At 40.4% G+C, this 19,087-nt stretch overlaps 1 protein-coding gene across 1 annotated transcript in view; it reads right to left on the minus strand.

The window, feature by feature from the left end:
- SLC7A11 (solute carrier family 7 member 11) overlaps positions 1-19,087 on the minus strand; it is a 61,933-nt gene that overhangs the window by 30,692 nt on the left and 12,154 nt on the right. Inside the window, exons 4-6 of the mRNA XM_065633503.1 lie at positions 15,088-15,213; positions 12,313-12,412; positions 9,159-9,203 (exon numbers count right to left, since the gene is read on the minus strand). Coding sequence (XP_065489575.1) covers positions 9,159-9,203; positions 12,313-12,412; positions 15,088-15,213 — 271 coding nt within the window. The remainder of the gene's footprint in view (positions 1-9,158; positions 9,204-12,312; positions 12,413-15,087; positions 15,214-19,087) is intronic.

Genomic DNA, 19,087 nt, shown 5'->3' on the forward strand with positions numbered 1-19,087 from the left:
AGGACAGTGCAGCAGCAAAAGCAATGCTTCCTGAAAGAATTCTGGTGGCTTTTTATATAAGCACGTTATTCCTTATTGATTTCCTGGCATCCCCGTTAGGAAGCGTAGAGAAAACAAAACAAAACAAAAAATCTGACTGCAATACTACTATGTCTAAGCTGAGATCATAGCTGGCCAAAGTCTATTTTCAATATTTCTCCACCTGGTTTTGAATACAAGCTGCCCCAAACTATCAGCAAAAATTAGCTGAGATCAGGTGCAAAATTCAGTAATAATTACTCCTTCCTATCAGCAAGTTGTATTTATGAAGCATATCATGTCACAGCTAATGACTGCATTGCCTCCTACATAATATTTTGTCAAGCATTTCTCAGCCTGATGTTGTACACGTGGCCTTCAAGTGACAGTTTGGGAAACCCCTGTGTCCCAAAATATAGGTCAACTAAAGTCTCCCAGAGTAGGTGTTTTAGTGAAAAAAGATAATAAATAAGAGAAAAGTACACTCAGAACATTTGGATCCCACTCATGAGAGAATTTCCAGCTTGCAGCAAGAGAAGCAGCAGCATCCTTTAACTAAAACATTATTTTTTTTTAAGGAAGTGCAAAAAATGAGTTCTCAGATTGAGATTTCAAAAATCTCAACACACCTAAAAACATGCATCCAAGACTGAAATACATAGTTTCAGAAATGAATTATCAGTCATTTATAAAAAACTATGATGAATGAGTTGATGATGTGAGGCAAGCAAACAGCAAGTAGTTAATAAGGTTAATGAGAGCGCAAAAATAAAGGAAAGCTCTTTTTATTGAGGACAGTTTCATGCTGGCGAACCAGCTCCCCACCTACGAGCTAGTAATAGTCTTTTTTTGTCCCTCTCAAACACACACAAATACTACTGAATTACATTCTTAAATAAATGCTTTATCATAAAATTTACAAATAGCAAATCCCATAGCCCGGTTTTGTTTAAGTGTATTTGATCTAGTAAATTAATTTATTTTCTTTATTTGGCAGATCCAGCTGCCCAATAAGGGATTTTATAGTTCTGAAGACATGATTGTGATTCTATCACTTTATCCCTCACACAGGACACAGTTGAACTGTGGAAAGCAATGTTAGATTCACCAGTGTCTGGACACCTCATCTTCTGAGATGCTTAACAGGTAACTGAGGGAATTTAGGTAGCCTTTTATGCTGTTAGATACAGAAAAAATTAGAAAATAATAAGATTTCTATTAAAATGGCACATAAAAATGGGGGGGGAGTAACTAGAACATGCTCATTCTATGATGGCAAATAGGTAATCAAATAGAAAAATAACCCAAGACACAAACAATATATTGAAGAAAAAATGCAAATGCTCGCTTAAATGACCTGATTTACCCTTTAAGGTAATCTGATGAATTCACATGAGCAAATGGGCTTTGCAAAATATTTGAAAGATTAACAGTTGTCTCTTTTGATTATCTTCACATAATGTATTACAATGTAATCCTATAATTTGGCACTGTAGCCTGACACGAAGAAAATGAATCGGAGTCAAATGTATCTTTTACAAGTAAGTGGAACAGAGTAACACCAGAAAGATTTCAGACTCTGAGTACCAAAGCCGTTCTGCCCATCTGTAGGCAGGATACCTGCATCCAGTGTCAGAGACTTAAAGGGAGGAACTGTATTTATGCCCAGCTACTTCATGAGAAAGGCTTGCCCAAAGTTTATTTGGAAATATTTTATATATATATATATATGTACATATATATATATATATATATATATAAAATATATTCATCGGTGACTTGGATGAGGGAATAGAGTGCACTGTCAGCAAGTTTGCTGATGACACCAAGCTGGGAGGAGTGGCTGACACGCCAGAGGGCTGTGCTGCCATCCAGCAAGACCTGGACAGACTGGAGAGTTGGGCAGGGAAAAATTTAATGAAATACAACAAGGACAAGTGTAGAGTCTTGCATCTGGGCAAAAATAACCCCGGGTTCCAGTATAAGTTGGGGGAAAGGAACCTGGGGGTCCCGGTGGACAGCAGGATGACCATGAGCCAGCACTGTGCCCTTGTGGCCAGGAAGGCCAATGGCATCCTGGGGTGTATTAGAAGGGGGGTGGTTAGTAGGTCGGGAGAGGTTCTCCTCCTCCTCTACCCTGCTGTGGTGAGATCACATCTGGAATATTGTGTCCAGTTCTGGGCACCTCAGTTCCGGAAGGACAGGGAACTGCTGGAGAGAGTCCAGTGCTGGACAATGAAGATGATGAAGGGAGTGGAGCATCTCCCTTATGAGGAAAGGCTGAGGGAGCTGGTTCTTTTAGCTTGGAGGAGACTGAGGGGTGACCTCATTAATGTTTATAAATATGGCTCTTCTCAGTGACAAGCAATGATAAGACAAGGGGCAATGGGTATAAACTGGACCACAGCAGGTTCCTCTTAAATATGAGAAAAAACTTCTTCACAGTGAGGGTGACAGACACCGGAACAGGCTGCCCAGGGAGGTTGTGGAGTCTCCTTCCCTGGAGACATTCAAAACCCGCCTGGATGCCTTCCTGTGTAACCTCATTTAGGTGTTCCTGTTCCGGCAGGGGCATTGGACTAGATGATTTTTTTGAGGTCCCTTCCAATCCCTAACATTCTGTGACTCTGTGAAATAAGATTGCATCCCCGTTGGGAACACCCCCAGGTGCTAGTTACTCGCAGGTTTGTGTAGGGACCTCCACAGGCTTCCCTGTTCCACTGACACCACATGAGCCTTTACACGAGCGGGAGCTGAAGAAGCCAAATCCAGGGTTAAATAAATCTGCTAAAGCCTTCAGTTCAAGGAACAGGCAACTTAGATTTTTAAACCCAAATAAAATCTTCCTGGTTCCCCATAGCCCGTGGCTTACTCCCAACCTTGGAAGGACATAAATACTCCAAAAGTGAAGCCAGGAGGTCATACCTCCCCGCTCCATAAAGTAGATATAGCAAAGAAGGGGAGGAGAGAAAGGAAGGAAACAGGGGGAGAAAAGATGAAGTAACCCACCCTCTATTGTCACAGCAGGTTTGTGCCTGAGCTAGATCTCCTGGGTTGCAGTTCAGTGCTTCAACTACATCATCTGTCTTTCCAGAATAAAAAACAGTGATGAGGTGTGTTTGAAATGATAGACAGCATAGCTACAGGGAGATAAACTTCTGACTTTATTCATTTTCTGGTCCCTAAGATAATCAATATCTATATTAATATTTGTCTTCAGAGCAGACCTTGTCATTAAATTATATGATAATAAAAATGAACAAAGAGGCAGAGAGGCAGAAATGGCAAAGGCTTGAATCCTGAACACTAAAAATATGTTTTCATTGTTATGCTTACTAGGAATAAGTAGTCATGGTCTAGATTGGTAGTGAGTAACTGTGCAATTCAAGTTTCTGATTGATTTTGGAAGCGGGGGGTACATCCTAATGCGAAGTGCCAAAAATCAGATGGATACAAACAAGTAGGGAGCTGGAAGAGTTTTAATGCCTTAGTTGCCATTCCCCTCCCCTCCATCTGCATCACTATGATGCTTAGACATCCTGAAAAAACCTCTAATATCACATTTCTCTTAGTCCTCACAGATGCAAAATGTGACTTAAAACTTTAATTAATACAAATGAGTGGTACATATTAATTTAATTAGACATGACACTCACATTATTTAAACCCAATATAGGAACAGATTATATCAAACATTTTGGTACCCTGATTTTACAAAATGTCTGATGACATCAAGCTGTGGTGACTTGTTATGCACCTACTGCTTCTTAGTTCCTTAGAAAAGTAGGAATAAATGAAGTGAGAAGAACACTGGAAAAATCTAATAGACAAACTGACTAATCTCAGACCCCAAGGTCAAAGCAAAGCAATTCATTTCTTGGCTTTTCAACTACACAAGACATGATTTATCAATCTGAGACCAGGCTTATAAACACTATACATCTCAATAATATGTTCTTTGCACTGTGTAACTTTTTAAACAATGATAGATTACCTGGGCTGGACCAAAGTTATTTTACAAACAGAAACAGAATATTTGCAAATGAAATGGCCCAATAAGGGAAGGAGGCGAAAAAAAGAAAAATGAAAAAAAACCCCACCAAACACAACAAAAACCCCCAAAACACTACCACCACACACACAAGAAAAAGGATTGTGTCAAATAGCAGCCTATAGTTAACTGCAAAAGAATCTAGCTTTTTGCTGTAAAATATTTTGACTCCACATCCTTTAAAAATCTCCTATTTCTCATTTTATGTAACTGAAATTGAGGACCACTAAAGAAAAAATATTTTCTAAGTTCAACCACACAAACAAAAACTTACACTACCCAAGAAATAATATGACTTTGAGATAAAGAAGGACTGTGAATTAACACCTTTAGTTGCCCACTTGATCAGAGACTTCCTAGAAATCATTAAGGAATTCAAGTCTTCTCTTAAAGTGAAATTACATTTTCTTTCTCTTCTACCAAGAGTCTAATCTTTATATTGTGAAGTCTTCAAGCTCATAACCTGCTCATACTGAGGATGTTGGACGCAATTTTTTTAAAACAGGATTCTCTTTGGCCAGTATTTGACATAATCTGGCCCTGACTCTGGTGAGGCTTTGAAGACATTGCTGTAATGTAAAAACACTCCTGTGTTATTTTCTCATCTGGAGTCCATCAAAATTCCTGACAAACTGGAGCGCTGATGCTGGACTCTGCTGCACCTCGGAAGGGAGGAGGGACATGCTGTTTGGGCACAAGCTGCTTTTAGGGTTTCAATTGAAAAAGCTTATTCTGTTTCTTGAGAGCATAGAGTGTCCACTCCAGAATACAAATGAGCCCAAAGACTATGTATAAGAAATGAGTTAGAAAGTTCAACATGCTTGATTTCCAGTACTCTACATTTACTGCTCCAGGCAACAGGGTTTCTGTCAATTTTCAGGTGACAAATTCTCTCTCAGAGACCTGTCTGTTCCTTCATTCACTTATTATTTAGACAATACAATCCAACCTCGGTTTGAGTAGGGCTGATCCTTATAACGAAAGAAAATCAAAAAGATCAAAGCTGCAAATGATGTGGCTGCATGAGGTTACTTTAGTGAAGCTCTGCTTCAAGGATTATTCAGATGTATTATTTCAAATAGCAATCACTGCTGACCTGGCATACATATGCAAAGCATAATTTTAAAAAGTAAAAAAGAAATTTGTTAGTATATTTCAACATTGTACCACATGTTCTCAATAAGAAAATTATTTCAGGCTCCTTTAAAAAAAAAAAAGTACATTAAAGCAGCTGAACACTGCAACCACAGCTCCTTGTAAACAAACATCAAGTTCATGTTGCTTCAGGTCCTACTAATGCTATATGGGGGAAGCACTTTAACAAAGAAGAATAAAGAAGTGAGTCCAGGCTTAAAAATAAGACATTGAAAGGGGGTTTAGCAGGAGACAGAAACAGCTACTTTTACATCCTATGATAACTGGGATTATAATAACGTCCTTTTTCTTACACAAAAGAAGAGACTGTGACATTTCCGAAGTGAGAATCAGCACTGTTTCCAAAAATCTGTTCAAAAAGTAATGGTATTCACTTTCAGATTTTTTTTCTTCTTTTTTCCATTCTCCCTTCTATAACTTAAAAGGTGCTTCCTTTCCACTTGGCTCATTTCCACTGTCTCGGTGTCAGCTTTCTCTATCTAGGATTCCATATCACCTAGCTATCTCAGTGCCTCAGGCCCGTAGCGTTTATCCTATTTATAGACCTAAATCTGCAATTTATTGCACCTAGGCAGGCTGCTGCACCTACACAGACTCCCACAGCCTTCAGGAGCCCTTTCTGCCTGTACAAGCAGCCGCTTCGCAGGAACACAAAGGTGGCTTTCAACTGGGCAAGGTCACGAGCATCCCCCCTTCCCCTGCCTCCCTCCTGCATTTCCAATGGCACTTACTATGCTCCAGCAAGCTCCCCTGGTGCTGCACACACCATGGAAAACAAAGCAATCTCTATCTGAAGAAAAATAGTGTCTAAAAGCAGAAGTTTCCATCTTCCTGTGCATTGCAGGGTATATTCTAGGGCCTCGATCCATCTCTCTCTCACCCTCCACGATACCACAAGAGTAGAGAGGCAGTCTGGGACTCACCAGATAAAAAGGAGCTTGAAGTCAGGTCTCTGATAGAGCATTTCTACATTCTCCCCACAAGCCTTTCGGTGCACTTGACTGCAGGTTTGCAGAAGGCTGGTTAAGGTGGGGACATTGCTGATCATTCATCTCAGCACCAGCTGTCAGTTACTTTAAAAGCTGCTGCACACCTGGAAATAGGCAACTGTGACTGACTCTCAGACAAACATTTACCTTGACATGCACAATGCAGAAGACATCACCATGCTCACCTCTGTCGTTGTAAGTAATTTGCATCCTTAACCGCTGACAAACATTACAAATTGCACACATGGAGCTGTTACAAACTATAAGTTGTTCAAAACTATACTTCCCTGTTCCTTTTTAAAAAACACTACCTAGTGTCTCTGCAGTACTATACGCAACCTTTAACATAAGGCATGCAACAAGAATGAAAGTCAGCACTTTAGGTGAGAAAAAAATATAATAAAAAGCAGTTGGATTCTACTAAATGCCTACAAGAGCAGGACAGTGAGTGGTTTACCTAATGCCTGCACTGAGTTTGGTGGGAGCTGAGACAGTCACCCCTGGGATTAGTCCACGCCATTCCCTTGGCCTGTTTCTTTGGAAACAGTGGTGGTACAGGACCCCATTCAGCAGGACGTCTTTCCAACAGAGCCTTTCACAGGTGGCAACTGGATAAAAAATTATTCCAACTGTTTCATTTAATTGCTTGTTTCAGGTTAACAGAGTCCAGAATCCCCATTCACAGGTGGTGCAAAGGTCTCTGTCAGCACAGCAGGCAGCAATCCGCTCGCCCTGCTATCACCTGTCACTTATTTAGCAACGTTTAAAATCCCAGTCTCTTCTACTGTATGTTTTTACCTGATGTTCTGATCCCAGACACCCTGCTGTAAACACTGAGCATCTTTCCTTCTCATCCTCTCAAAGTGCACAACCCCAAGAAGAAGAGTGATGGCAGGGAAACCTTAACAGCTTTGTGACAACACTGCATGTATAACACCGAGATGTTTTTTTCTAGAGGAGCCCTAGAATACACCAAACCAGCCAGGCTACATGGCTCACCCCCGCATCCTGCATTCTCACTGGCAGCACAATTAACTTCAGTAGCTCTCCAAGGGTAGCCTGGAGAACAGATAAGCTCTCCTGAGATGGGGAAAGAAAGATTGTCTTGCTCCCTCACATCCCAGCTGCAATTAAACCCCCCAAATCTAACAAACACTACTTTCCTTAGCTGTGATACAATATGCTTCAATGGGTGCTTAGTTAAAAAAAATAAAGAACTATGCCTTTCTATCCTATGCAGCAGAGGGTAACATGTTTGAAAATATGCACTCTTCTGATTCAAACCACAAGAAAAAAAAACCAACATAAACCAAAATAGCTGTAATGAAAAATACCGATAATTTCAGTTAATCACCATACAGTTCAGAGGACTGCAGAGTCATATAAGTGTACAAAAAGTCCCAAAGGGTGGTAGGCATGTGCATGTTCAAAAACATCACACAGTATTCATGGTAACCACAGGATAATTTACAAATTATATTGCTTCTAGCAAATACTTTTGATCACCTCAACAAGACTCTGGCTCCTAACTCTTCTCTCTAGAATTTCCTGAAGCGGTCAAAGTCGTGGACAAGAATCACTTCCCTTCTTTATTTAGTTTAACATTTCTTTTCAAGTCAGTCTACCATACAACGATTTTTCAAAACTTTTCTTTTTTTCCTGAATGTCTGCCAGCTGCTCTTCACTGAACCAAGTAACTTCTGTTTTACTAAAGCACGGATTCTAAAAAGGCATTCCATCCATACTGAAGATTATCAATGAAGAACCCAATTCTACATAGGTACCCATGCTAATGATCAGTCAACCACCTTGTTAAATATTAATGCTGTATTTTCTACCTGCGTTTGTTTGAATTCAGCTTTCAGTCATACATTCATTGGTATATATGATCACATTAAAGAGCCTGTTAACACCCAAGACCCCTCAAAGGCACTGAAACAATGGAAATCCGCCAGTCTTTCTGCCATCCTTGTGTTTTATTATCAGTTTCTTTGTAAGTACTTTCAGATCTCTGAGGAAAATAACTAAAAGCACCAGGGTTGGCTCAGACTTTCAAGAAACCATGTATGCTGTATGCTACCCACCAATAGCTGTTTAGGCTTGTTTTCTTTCTTTACGTGTCTCAGATATATAGCTTCATATTCTCTGAGAGTACTGTGCTGGGGATCTTTTTAAACAGTAGGTTATTTTTTATCCAGACAGCTATCTTATTTAAAAAAAAAACTAAGAAAATATCTATCCAGTAATTTTTAACAGAACAAACTGTTAATTTTCTCAAGGAACAAAATTTGATTGGACAAGGCATATTTTCTTTGATTTTTAGAAAAGGTTATTATTGTTTTATTACTGACCACATGTGCCAAAACACGTCTATCAAAACAGATCCGTCTAATCAAACTCTCTGTAAAAGGACAGCTTTTCTTTCCATACTTTACAGGCAGAGGTTCATTTCTGGTTTGAAACATATTCCCACCCATATTCCCCATAAGGCTTAATTGGATCAGATGCTGTGCTATGTGTATTCAAGATCCTGCAACTCTGAGACATCTAAAACAAGTAGAGCTAAGTATTTGATTAATATTTAAACATAGCAAAACTGCCAAATATTTCAGCAGATAAGTTTCTTGGGCAAGATTTCTCTGACAGGATACCGGTAACTTCCACTGAAAGGAGCCACTGATACTTGTATCCTGAGGGGGAGAATCAGAGCCCTGGAGATCTACTTAGTTTTCTGCTTTCTGTGCACATAAAAGCAGAATACATAACAAGGTCATGACAGGCCAAAAATAGCAAATCTTCAAGCAGTTGCAATTCAAATAGATACCAGATCTGCTGGAAAGCAAGCAACTTGACCAGAATGCAGAATTTCTGAAGAGCACTACTATTATAGCTTTTAAAATTCTACGATCTTTTTTCAAAAGTCAAGAAACACATTAGGTACATACTTTTCAGGGTTTTCCACTTCTTCAGTAACAAAATTGAGGTAAAACCTATAAAAGAGTTATAAAATATATTATAAGGGCTTGTTAGAATCAAGAAGGTGCTTCTAGTTAAATACTTCTGTTAATTATAGTAGACTTTGCAGACCCATGTTTGGAGCAAGGGGAGTGTGAGATTTAACCTTCTCTCATCCCCACACTCGGAAAAGGATGCCTGCTTTTGAATTCTCAGAAAACACAGCAAAGCAGAAAAAAAGACAAAAGCCGTAATGTAGGTGTGGAATTATATTTTTTTTCTTTCCACTGACATCCGAGGCAAATAATGGCTTACTCTAATCCTATAAACAAACACACATGCACCCTCAAGTCTCATATTCCACTTGTGGCTGTAGCCTTTTATGATTTCAGGTTATAATCGCAAAAATTCTCATCAGGGTACTCTGCAAGGACTTCTCAACAATAAAAATAAACGAAGCCTCAACAAAATCTCTCCTAAAACCAGAGGTTTGACACTAGTGTGTTGCATATGATTACAAACCCAGGCTGCTAATCCTGCGTGCCCTTGCACAACCTCCAGAACAGGTTGCACTCCAGTCATATTCCAGTAGCATGCAAGAGCCAGCTGCATATGGGAATTCATAGGAACTCCTCACCGGGCACAGCCCTGCACACAAAGCAACCGTAAGCCTCAGGTCACTGAACCCACTGTTCTGCATTTATTAGCACTAGGTCTGTGCATCGCTGGAGCACACGGATGTGCCTGGCTCAGATACGGGCACAAAGTCACATCCTGGCTAATTAAACAGAGCAGTCAATTCAATGCTTTTGCTGGCTTTCTAATTTTAGGACAGATACAGGAAGACAAATTATATCTGACCCAACAGTGCTACAATGAATAAACAAATGATACCTGATCTGGTAGAAAATCTGGCAACTGTTCTCCATCACAAGTCTTGGACCAGATCTGGGTTAGCAGAACGGCTCAATACTGGCTCACAGTTTTAAAAAATGTGATTTTGTGACCAAGCATGAAATTCTGTAAAGCTGGATTTACCACCTTTCACAACCACCTCAGTACTTGTTTCTAAACCTGCTAGTGCACAGAGCACAAAACAGGGGGTTGGGATAGTTCAAAGGATTCTGACAAGTAAGACATTCAGCTGCTTCCTTCTGGTCTTAGTCCTGTTTCTGGACAGAAATAATTTGACAGCCCTGAATCAGTCCTTTTATTGAAGCAAAGACATGCTTCCTTGCATTCTTTTCTCTACTTGTCCTTTTTCACCCAGTGTTTTACATACCAAATAGCCTACACTTGCTCTTTGCAGGGTGAATCCACACATATAAGCGATACTACTTTTGTTCTGTTTTTTAAAGGTGTATCATTAAAAGTTAATAGTCTCATAGGCTATGCATAAAATTCTGCCTGAGTTCTGGGACACAACATGAAGACTTGCAACACTCCTTCACATTCAGCTTATTGGACTGATTTAGCCCCATGAAACTGATAGTGCAAAGGTATTGACACTCCACTTAAGTGTCTGCTATTCTGTGCTCTGAGGCAATCAATTCTGGCTGGTGACAAAGACAAATAGGCAGCTGGGAAGAACCACTAGCCAAATTAGATCTTTCCCTGCTAATTTATTTTATAAGTAGCAAATAAGGACCTTGAAATAAAACTCAGAAGGTGTAAAGGAAAAACAGAGATTATTTTTATTGTTGGGGTTTGGAATATTAGGTGGAAAATGGGAGGTAATGGGAAAGAAGCAACAGAATAACTATTTTTGATGTAGCATTTTACAGTAAACACATTCTGCCTCGGTGATGAATAATATTAAAGAGCTTTTAAATTTGCCTTCATACAAAAATGTACAGTCAGGGTAATATTTTAAAAGTGAGAAACCATCACATAGATACAAGAGACAGAGGCGGTCATATGAGAAAGAAGGAAGAAGGCAAAGACTGCCTGCATAATGAGTTCCAGTTCTTTGAGGCTTCAAAATACCAGGCTCTTTTCTTATGTATCTATCACAGATAAAGGCTTTGGACTCTCTTGGGTTTTGCCCCCCACCATTTAATACAAAAGTTCTGTTCAATACTTCAGTGTGCCTGTTTATAATGCCCCTGCAACCGGGGAGTTCCAGAGCGGCAGAAAACTCAAATGCTCAGCCCATTGTGCCTCCGAATTAAATAAATAAACCCCTTATCTCTCAGCCCTCGCCTTTTGTGCAAAGTAAAGAACTTGCCTGCCTGTGAGGCTGTGGAAAGGAAAGGGAAGACCTGCAGACAAAGCTATCTCAAAATAAGCCCACTCTCTGCATTGTATTCTTTTTCCCCCCACATGCTGCTGCTGCAAGAGCAGGTTGGCACTGTGCAATGTGGAGCCCTCGCTAAGCACGAATAAATCGTGAGGCAGATTGGAAGTGCAGCAGCACCTTTCAAACCCGCTGCTGTGTACTTTGGTGGGGGAGAGGGAAAGAAGTTGAAAGAAAGTTCTGAGCAGGGTACTGGAAGGTAGATTCTCATATCTTTGCTCATAGTCAATAGCACTTGACTTTTATGGAAGCCAGTTGCACTTCTTGTTAAGTGAGGTCCAATTCTGTCAGAGCAAAAGGTGCAAGAATCTAGTTTTTACCTTGTTTTGTGGTCTATACTGAAGGTATTATAGTTCACTTCTTATTCTTCAAAAGCTGCTTTTACAAAGCAAAGGCTGAGGTCCACACAAGTGAGATGGAGACTCACAACTTTGCAGCAGTTCATAGACTTTTTCATGTAATTGCTAAGTTGGTCAGCAAAAATTAAGGCTTTATTATCCCTTTTATCCTTTTATCAAAATACCAAATGAAAATTTAAGAACATTCCTTTCTCGTTGCCTTTATTTCTACTCTTAAGAACAGAAATAAAAATCTGATTTTTTTTTTTTTTTAGTGTTCAGTGAAGGTTTACCTATTGTAGAAGAAAAATCTTTCCTTTGTAGAGCTGCTTGCAGAATAACTACTGAGCATATGGAACAGTAGTGAGATCTACCTAATGTTTACTATGTGATGTATTTTGGCACAAGATGCAGAATGTGCTACTCATTTCTTCATAGAAATAAATGTCTTTGTTAGAGCATATTAGTGTCTGTTTTCAGGACACATGCTTATAGGTTTCAACTACTTACCAGCCTGAATAGGCATACATTCCTGAATAGAAAGCAAGTGGTAATCCCATAACACTGGCATCATTCCCCGAAAAGGCATTTTTAAAGTGCTGTGTTTCTCCTGCAACATCAACAAAAACAATATTGAAAATTAACGTCTTTAGTCACCTACCACTTCAAAACAAATAAACATATCACACCATGGAACATTTAATCACTCTACAGCTGACTGACTTCAAGTTCTGGCCTTGACCTGAATTTCTGACCCAAACCTTGCAGCCATATCTACCAGCAACTGTAAAAGGTTTTGTGGCATCCCTAGTCATGCAATAGCAGAATTTGACCTATTCCTTTTTTTCAAAGCATTCTGAGCTTGATGACACTCACTGCACTGTCATCTCCAGCAGTGACTTACATCAACATGAAAGAGCAGCGTGAGGTCTGTAGTTTCTGCTGTGGAAAATTTCACTCGCTTAACATTTTAATCAGAAGGAACACTGCTAGCATTTCACTCACGAGCAATGATTTTAAGGTAAACAAACACAATATCTTAAACCTTTCTGCCACTGAAAAAATTGGTAACTACATACCACATTATAGCCAGTACTGTGTTGATATTACACTAGGAATTACACATCTATAAATGCAAATGTGTAAGAGCTGTGTTATGCTCTTATTCATTTACAAGGTGCTTTGTGGTTTCTAAGACCTCCCTAGAACATCCCACATTTCCCAAGGAACGATGATCCTCCACAGAAAAGGAGCAGAAAGAAGCAGAATTAACCCTTTACGCTTTACTTGGTTTTTACTGAGCCCTTAGTCAAAATTCCAACCAAAGCAGAGGCTTTTTGGTTAAGGGAAGAGCTGTGGCCAGAAGAAGGTCCCAGTGGGGAATCAGGGACACTATCTGAGCTACTTAAGGGCAGCAAAACCCACCCAAACCTGGGTCTGGCCTGCTCCAAAGGTCTAGGAAAAATGTGACAAATGGGAACGGAAAGAAATCTTGCACATGAAAGAAGGTGAGGGAAGAACATTGCAACTGCCAGACAGGAAGTGAAAAACATGAAAACAGAATAATGAATCAACAGAGCACTACAAAGGAAAACTTTTATTTCAGAGTGTGTTGCTAACCACAGAAACCATCTGCCCTGAGAAACTCTGAGCTCACTGCAGAGCCTAATGCTGTGCTGGTGACTCAGATGGGAGCCTTTGTGAAGCATCATAAAAAAACATCCCCAGGGACCAAGCCAACAACTGTGATAATTTTTATTAGATAAAATCTGCCACCAATTCATTAAAAAGTGTTACCCCTTTTCAACCCTCAGCGCTGAATGGCTCCTTGTGCTTTGTGTAGTTATTGTCTAGCGCTATTGTAACCAGAGTGAGCTGGGGCTTGTTACCATTTCACACTTGTGGCAGACAGAGCTGTAATGGAAGAGCCTCTTCAGGTAGCTGAGCATGTGTCAGTAAAGAGAGTCTCTCTGCCAGTATGGCCTCAGCCAAACGACTTCCAGAGAGCCAAGGAAAGGCCTGCACAGCCACGTCCCTGCTGGGTGCAACTACAAAGACCAAGGGTGTGTTTTCAAGGTCCTCGCTTATGCAGCAATACTGACAAAGTCTGTAGAGTAATTCTGGCCCTCCAAACACTTCATAGGATCATAGAATGTCCTGAGTTGGAAGGGACACAAAGGATCATTGTGTCCAGCTCCTGTCCCTGCATAGGACAACTCCAAAGTTCACACCATGTGTCTGAGGGTGTTGTCCAGTCTCTTCTTGAACACTGTCAGGCTTGGGGCCGTGACACCTCCCTGGGGAGCCTGTTCCAGGGCTCCACCACCCTCTGGGGGAAGAACCTTTTCCTGATGTCCAATCTAAACCTCCCCTGTCACATCTTCTTATCATTTCCTTGGGTTCTATCGTTGGTCGGCAGAGAGGAGAGATCAGCGTCTGCCCTTCCTCCTCCCCGGTGAGGAAGCTGTAGACAGCAATGAGCTCTCCCCTCAGGCTCCTCCAGGCTGAACAAACCAAGTGACTTTAGCTGCTCCTCATACATCTTCCCCTCTAAACCCTTCACCAACTTCGTGGCCCCCCTCTGAACACTCTCTAGTAGCTTTATATCTGCTTTCTCTTCCTACTCTTAGGTTAGCCCCAGACTATTGCCTTCAGCAGTATGCTTTAGTTTTTCACCTGGAATTGAAGCAGGCATGCAGCATGAGCATCCAGTACTTGCAGGCAGGAAGCCCACGAAAGCAACAGCTAACTATCATTTCCCTTGCCAGCACAGGACCTTTAACTTCGCAATTTACATCACCAAAGTGGCAGAACAGCATCCGTGATACTGTTTCTTTCAGATATATTCCCCAATTCTAAATCCCCTCCACCACCACATATCAGGTACCAAACAGATCTAGACACTAGCCCAGTTAAAGGAGACGTATTCTGCCTGGACTAGACCTGTGCTTTGGGGAGGGGTATGCTCATCTGTAATTAAAACCGATCCTGCCCCTTTCACAATGTTCACACAAAAGGCAATTAACAGAGAAGAAAAATCTTGTTCATTTGAAAACCTGGGTCTGATCTGAAGAGACTCATTGGCATGCTGAAGGAAATACCAGTTCATCCCAGTGTAGTTCCACTTTTAATCAATTACATGACAGTACAGAGCTTCAGTTAAACAAGCACAGACTAATTAAGAGATTTTGCTGTTATAAGCATTATTTGCTGAAGGAAGGTGGGGAAAGACTTGGGAGGGTAAAGATAAAAGCACTTTAAAAGCATTTACTTTTCATTTCGTACCTTTAATTAGCTGGATAACTCCAGGGATTATAATTATCAGAATTGCTACAAGCTTGCAAAAGGTAAGGAAAATCTGAATGCGGGCACTCCAGCTGACACTCGTGCTATTCAGGACCATCACCAGCGCTGCAAGGGGAAAAAGAAAAGTCAGAAATAAATTCTAGTGCTGCTAAATTGCCACAAAACTCCTTACCAGCAGAGAGGCCTGCGTGAACAATATAACCTGATGCATTAAAGGAAATACGTCCTGATAACCTTCTCCAGCTGTTGCCCTCCCACTTCTCACATTCCCCTTCCAGACGCTGTACGAAACATTTGAGTTGAGCCCCTGTCTGACCCACAGTGTGGCCCATCCATCTCTCCATTCTCGACCTCAGTGCCCCTGAACCAAATTACAACTTTGGTTACATGGAATTTTTAACTGTTGGTAGATCATAGGCTGGCAGCACCCTGCCTTGGATGAAAGAAATTAATTACCCAAGTCTTGTCACTCCAGATTTCTGTATCAGTGCTGGTTGGATTAGAGAGTTGCATTTTCAGAACACAATAACAATTAACAGACACATTAAACTTTCTCACCCCCATTTAGGCCCTGCATACATTTGTCACTCACTACCTTATTTACACCCGCTCCTCTTTTTCGCTCCTTCCGCTCCCTCACACCTGTATCACCAGAGATGCAGGAGGGCCAGAGGGCAAGTAACGTGCCTCTCCTTGTTGGGAACTGGTGAAGAAACAGAGGATTTTTACTTCTTGAAAACAAAGCCCAGGTCTGTGCCTCACCAACAGGTAGAGACATAAGCGAGAAGTGCTTTTATATCCCACCTGCTGGGCTTGCTGGGTCAGGGAGGGCACTCTCTGGCCTTTACTACAGCACTAACAGGATCATGATAGGTCAGTTATTCCAGCTAATATAAACAATTACTCTGGCAAAACAGAATCAAGAAAGGAGTTTAGATATTAAAAACAAAATTGTATTTACTTAAAGAATGGAAAATGTGAGTCATTTCACCAGATAAAATGCCCTTTTTCCCCTTCTGCTGCAGAGGAAAGTGAACGTGGTAAGAGAAGCCTGCTCACTAATCTTCTCTCTCTTGTCATCTTATGGAGTTAATGAATTAGCTGCTCATCGCAGTCCTCCCTTACTTCAAAAGTTTGTCTGTATCATCAACCACCTCCACACATCATGGGACGCATAAAAAGCACAAGTTGCTATTTCCCACAAGATTCTGGGAGCTAGTTTTTATTAGCTAGCATTATAAACCTGGCATGGTACAAGCTTTCTAGCAGCAAAACCAGCTGATTTATCCCATGCCTTTTGTACAGATTCTGTCCACCAGCAAGGCCAAAAAAAAATCATAAACCTTTCTTCTCAGCTTAAACCAAAGGTAGTTTTGGTTTAAGCAAAAAGGCAGACAATGCCTGGTAACTGACATTCAAATAGGTTTTTAGATCTTTTAAATTAAAGTAAAAATTCCAGAAAAAAAAAATATAAAAACTATTTTCCTGAATTTTTTTGTTTGGGAAAGAGAGGGCCCCAGATGCAAACGAACAATTTACCAAAGTCAACATAAACTCACAACATCACTTAATGTACATTTTTCCACCAAAAAAGATCTTAAAGATCAAAATGTTTTTCCTGTTCTGTACCTTGCCATATTTCAGAACTGAGGTATTATTTTCTGAGTCACAAAGAATTCTCCCTGACTTCTGCAAAGTATCACTTGAGAGCCAAGTACTTATTTTTTGCTTTATTTCTTCTGTGTATATATATACTTGGCAGAGGACAGAAAATCCCAGGGGCTTGCTTCATTATTCTATTGTCCTAATAACACCCCAACATAACTTCATTTTTTTAAATGTTGAAAGATCCCTTTAGACTGCTGTTGAATATTAGTGCTGATTGAGGCTCCCCCTATTTTCCTATGATTTCATTACCAGGCAAAAAGCAAAAAAGGGTTAATGACAGTCACTTAAGCAGAATATATTTAAAATACTTATTTGACTGGCAGTGTTTACATTGTAAATTAAATCCAGCACCATAAACAAGCACTAGCTTACTGCAAATTTCGTGGAAAGTTCAGTATACATCATATGTTTTTTTTCCCAGATAATGAAGCCCAGACAGGGACTAGGCCATGCGAAAATGTCAAGGAAGATGTGTCAGAAAATATCCACTATTTTACATCTAGCTTATTCAGAGTTCAAGCTCACTGCAGCAAATGATCTGTTAACTTACTCAGGTCAGAACAGGTAATGTGAGCATCCTTCCTGCAGAGAGCCCTCCTCAAGGCTTTTTAATGCATCCATATCACCTTCCTGATACACCTACGAGAATCTCACTGGATGGCAAACTAGTACGAACACTAATAGCAACTCACACAGAGACTCAATCTTCCTTGCTGGCCAGCCACATGTTAATCACAAACCACAAATCTGTAAAAGAGTCACACTGGCTTGAAAGGAAAAAAATCCAGGGTTCTATTTTCAAGAAAATGACCTGCTTGTGAGCAGATTGTGCTAAGCTTTCTCCAACCTTAACTGTGAGTTCAAGCCAGTAAAATGTTTCATCTGATGCTTTCTAATCAAATAGCAAAAGCAGGGACCTTAATTTAACTGGGAAGCTGAAGGGACACTATACCTGCAGTCAGTCCCATGCACATGCCATGAGCTCTGATGGTCTTCTATAAAACTGAGTCCCTTGCAGAGCTGGGTGACTGCACAGTCGTAGTAGTTCAGATTACAGGGCAGAGACTTAAATTCTTAGAAGAGCCAAGAGCAACTTGGTATTCTTTTGAATTTTGTTTTATTGGACTGAATAGGCTATGAGAATTTATAGTCTTCTTATAATATCTGGTCTTAGCAGTTCTATGTGCATAACAGGTGTGGGGCTTATACTTCTATCATGTATCAGCCCCATACTGGTTGTGTTAGCAACCGGATAATGAAAGGCAAGGAAGAAAAGGAGCCATGAAGAAAGCTGCCAAAGAGCAGGAAAATAATATGACAACAGCACCAGGGTTCAGAAAATCGTATCTGGACTATGGTCATTATTTTGCACTGCTCTTCTAGGAATAAGGTCATATGGAGATGCTTCAAGAAACTGATTGCAGATGTTTGATGCAGGATGACCACGAAGATCAGAAGGACTCAGATAATCCCCAGACAAAAGTAAGACTCATCCCCAAACTTGCTAACTAGAAGTCAGGCATCTAGTGTGGCTGCATGCTCAGTGAAGACACAGTTACCTTCAGAGGATGAATACTAATACCTCTCTCAGGTGAGATGAGTTGCTTTCAGGAAGTGTCTCTTTCCCTCTTTCTCTGCTAACTTTGGGAGGAGAATAGACAATTATTCTATACTAAATATCTAACTGAAAGTGAGATGAATGGGCTTCTTGAACAAAAAACCACAATGGTAATACCAATCATGTTGCTTTTCACAATCTCTTTCCTTCACACAGCCACAGCTTTAAATGGATAACAAAATCTAACGGGAGAAGCAGCAGTAAGCATTACATCTTGGCCTACTTTTCAGGAATATATATATACCATTGCCTCAGCAGGAAACCAAGGAAACAGTCCTGCCCTAACTTGTTGAGCTTTTAGGGTTCAAGGCATTCACACAAAGAAAAAAATACCCTCAATTTGCAGATCCTAATGCATCAATTAAAATGAAGTCATGGGAGGCACAAAAGCAGCCACCAGAGCAGCTTTTGCTATCCCTGGAAGTCAAGAGATGTCTTAATTTAAACTGCTTGTCTGAAAACTGTCAGCAGTAGAAAGAACGTCAGTAACATTTGCCATGATGGGGAAAAAAAAATAAATAAACAACTAACTATAGACTCACATACACACCAGATTTATGGCTATAAAGTTTTAGTCTGCAGTATCTGCCAGCAAGCACTGATGGATTGGTTTTCAAGTATAAGATTGCCTCTCTCTAATAGTTGTAGTTTGGGGCATTTGCCTTTTTTTTAGCAGACCTCCATAATAAGGGG

This window comes from Caloenas nicobarica, chromosome 4 (genome assembly GCF_036013445.1).
Source record: "Caloenas nicobarica isolate bCalNic1 chromosome 4, bCalNic1.hap1, whole genome shotgun sequence".
Lineage (NCBI taxonomy): Eukaryota > Metazoa > Chordata > Aves > Columbiformes > Columbidae > Caloenas > Caloenas nicobarica.